Raw genomic sequence first — 3,328 nt, 5'->3', positions numbered from 1 at the left:
GAGGGCCTACCTCCTTGATGGCCGCTCTCGAGAGCAGACTCAATATCTTCAGCAGCATTGCTCATCTCTGTTTCTTCATTGTTAGCCGTAAAAGAGGTGGATCGTTCTATAGGTATGTATCTGACCGTTGTTATTAATCATACTCGAGGTATTACATCCTTACTCTCCTCCAAAGAGGGACATTGGCATGAACCAGTTACGCAGAAGGTTGGTCTCTACTTTGGCCAGAGTTCGAGTAGATGGTTGTAGTTTATCCACAAAGGCGAACCTGATGACACTTCATTGGTATATGCCATCCACGACTTCGCTCAACACTGTTCAAGTAACTTGCCTAAAACCCCTTAGCGGAATGAGATCTACGCCCCTCAACTGGTAGTACCACCGATACCGCCACATGGCACTTACCTAGGACTTGAATCGAGCAGAGCCAATAACGCTGCGGCGACGAGGTCAAGACGAACTCTCCAAGTTAATACCGATACGACCAGTATGAGGACACATGGGTACCTTATACGATATCGTCACCGCGCCATAATACATCATCGAGTCCACGAGTTAACGAGGAGCAGCAGAAATGTAGACGTAGGCATATTACCATTCGATGTGTATAGAGTAACTACCGAGCTGCATAGGCTCACGATTAATGATGCATTCCTTGGTGATCATGAAGATGGCCAATGCGAAGAGTCCTGATGATGATGAGACTATGAAGGTAGCCATGGCTGTTTCAGTAGCATGTCAGGAATACGCGAGGGAGGATGACAACAGACACTCACCACTGAACGTCTTATCTTCCAGAAAGTGTCGAAACTCCAGCGAAAAACCAATCCACCTGTAGGAGTCGAATAGTGACATGAGCTGTGTTGTCGACATACCGTTCCAGCTCGACAAGTACTGTGACGAGAAGGAATGGAAGCAGGATAGTGGTATAAACGGTGATCAAAAACCATAACAATAGACCTGTAGATCCCTGAATATGAATAGTATGGATTTTCAACAGATACATTAGCCTATCACCTTGGCCCTCTCAATAGATGGCAGTCTGGATAGAAGGTAGTAGCCCACAGGTAGACCCGCTATCGTTGTAAATGCTGAGACAGTATCGTGAGCGAGTAAAACAGGGACATGAAGTACTCACCGTGCTGGGTGTAGAGGAATGGACAGGTCACGAGTAACCAAACCCGACGGGGATACCAGAGAATCCGCACTGAGGCAGATCAGTCATCGCTACTCACTACCGTTCGAGAGTACCGCTAAGTTCCACGAACTCGAACTGGGCGTAGGTTTGTGTGGTCTCCAGGAGTAGTCCACACATGAGAAGGGCGACATACACCAAGACGATTGCTCTGGTCATACCAGGAGCGGCTTCCCATGCTACTCTCAGGACTTCTTCCATAATCAGGGCCGTGAGAAAATCAGTGATGTAAAATCCTGGACAACGCATATCAGAGGAACCGCTTAGTAACCGAAGTGGTAGTAGGTAAATATGCATTTATGAACACAACAGAATGAACACTATAGGACTTCAAAACAGGAAAGGAAAAATAGCATGTTTTGCAAGACGACGAATATCCCACATGTTACTTCAATCAATGCTTGCTACACTGAGTTGTGAGCTATCTCACCAAGACCATCTTACATATGATACCGGCGTTCCGCTCTCTCCTTTTTTCTTGAAGAGCTTACCATCCCTAGCATACATGGTAGAGGGTGATGGCCCATCAGAGACCATCTACCGAGGAGGACGATCTACCCAATGTTTGGTTGCTATGAACGTGGCCAGAAGCCACAAACCTGCAACAACACGAGTACAACATCATTCAACGCAGACTCAGCCCGTAAGTATTGGTTCCAGCCGGAGTAAGGGTACCCATCACGCTGATGAATACACCGCTTATCGTCAGCAAGCATTCTAATGTCACGACCAAATCACTGGGGTCAATGCCTAAGGAGATGTTGAAAACACCGCTAGAAATGAGGTAGACGATTGACAATACCCATCAGCCATGCTATGTTCATCCCCATCAAGCGAAGTATCGCAACGCCCCTGCTTACCTACAGAGCAACTCCCCATGGGGTCGGCACCCTCTACTCGCAATTAACGATAGTGGAGGGGAAGATATCACCCACTGCTGAGACGTGAGACGTACAGTCGAAACATGCAGAATGCGCTGCTACTGTGCAGCGGAGCGACGCGAGACTTGCCAATTTTGCAACCTACTGGTCTGTCGGTATATCGTTTGCAGTATGGGCATCGTATCGTTTTTTCGTTGTTTAAAGGAAGGAAAGATGGTAAGACAGGCTCAGTATGGTTTTGATGACGGATTGGTGGTCAGGATTATGAAGGTCAACGAAGGGCCTTCTATATCCAGTTAATCCTCATCATTGCTAGTGGCGTTATTGGATTCGTCTACGGGTAATATCGTGTGATCTATATGCAATAACATGGTACTGTAGGTATGCTGTACAACGGTTCCTCTACACATTCTACATCCTATCGGCAGGAACGGCCCTGGCTACAGTGGTAATAATGATGTTCAGGCCTCGTCATCTTATTCCCCTACATTCAGTAGTGTCACACGGTTGAGATTCTCGTGGTAGTCATGAATTGGTGATAATATCGGTGGTATAGCGACTGATAGTGATCTCATTGGATTCATAAACTTCATCATACTTTTACTCAGCGTGGTAAAATTTGCGCCTTGTCAACCACATGTGTTGGTGGCAATATGAAGCTTCTGAGGAGAATTTGGAGAATCCTTGTTACTTTCTCTACACTAATCGTATATATTCTTCTAATTCGTATATAAAATCCTATGATTAGTGAGGAAAATTTTGAGCTCAGCTGAGGAAAGCGAACATTTTTTGCAGCACTGCTTTTACTTGTCTTGAAGATGGATTCGAAGGCTCTTTGAAACGCTCTTCGAGCGTCCTTTCGCGACGCAGTATATGATAGCCTCATTTAGATAACATTCCCATCGTGGCCTGCATTCAATCGCAATCCGGTTAAGTTCCTCCCGGCGAAGGAAGGGAAAGATGACTGACTGCTTGTGGATGGGTGATCGTTAAGGCCAGGAACCTTCGCATTTTTCATCATCAATAGCAGCACCGTTGTTGGGTGTCATAAGTTTTCAATGGATGGATATTGGGTCATTGTAAGGTACCGGGATGGAAAAGGATTACTATTGTGCAGGTCTAGGTCCGCTGGTGTGCCCTGTAGTTCATCATGCGACAGATGGTGGCTATCCCTAGCCCGCCACTGCGGTTTCGACCCAGTTATACTGGCCACTCGATGGTCTCCCGGCCGTGCCCATCAAGTTCATCCGGA

At 46.5% G+C, this 3,328-nt stretch overlaps 1 protein-coding gene across 1 annotated transcript; it reads right to left on the bottom strand.

Moving 5' to 3' along the window:
• Nucleotides 1-10: 10 nt before the first annotated feature.
• On the bottom strand, nucleotides 11-2,121 carry Pmar_PMAR025931 (hypothetical protein; the record flags this gene model as incomplete). The annotated part of the gene is made up of 10 exons (XM_002782085.1): nucleotides 1,640-2,121; nucleotides 1,252-1,431; nucleotides 1,139-1,207; nucleotides 1,018-1,091; nucleotides 876-970; nucleotides 777-832; nucleotides 596-689; nucleotides 406-507; nucleotides 164-268; nucleotides 11-120 (listed from the first exon to the last, which is right to left on the bottom strand). Coding segments are annotated over exons 2-10 (850 nt in total), but the record flags the coding sequence as incomplete, so codon positions are not given.
• Between the last annotated feature and the right edge of the window lie 1,207 nt (nucleotides 2,122-3,328).

Source organism: Perkinsus marinus (assembly GCF_000006405.1).
Source record: "Perkinsus marinus ATCC 50983 genomic scaffold scf_1104296940130, whole genome shotgun sequence".
NCBI lineage: Eukaryota > Perkinsozoa > Perkinsida > Perkinsidae > Perkinsus > Perkinsus marinus.
This window is presented reverse-complemented; position numbering and strand designations above follow the sequence as displayed.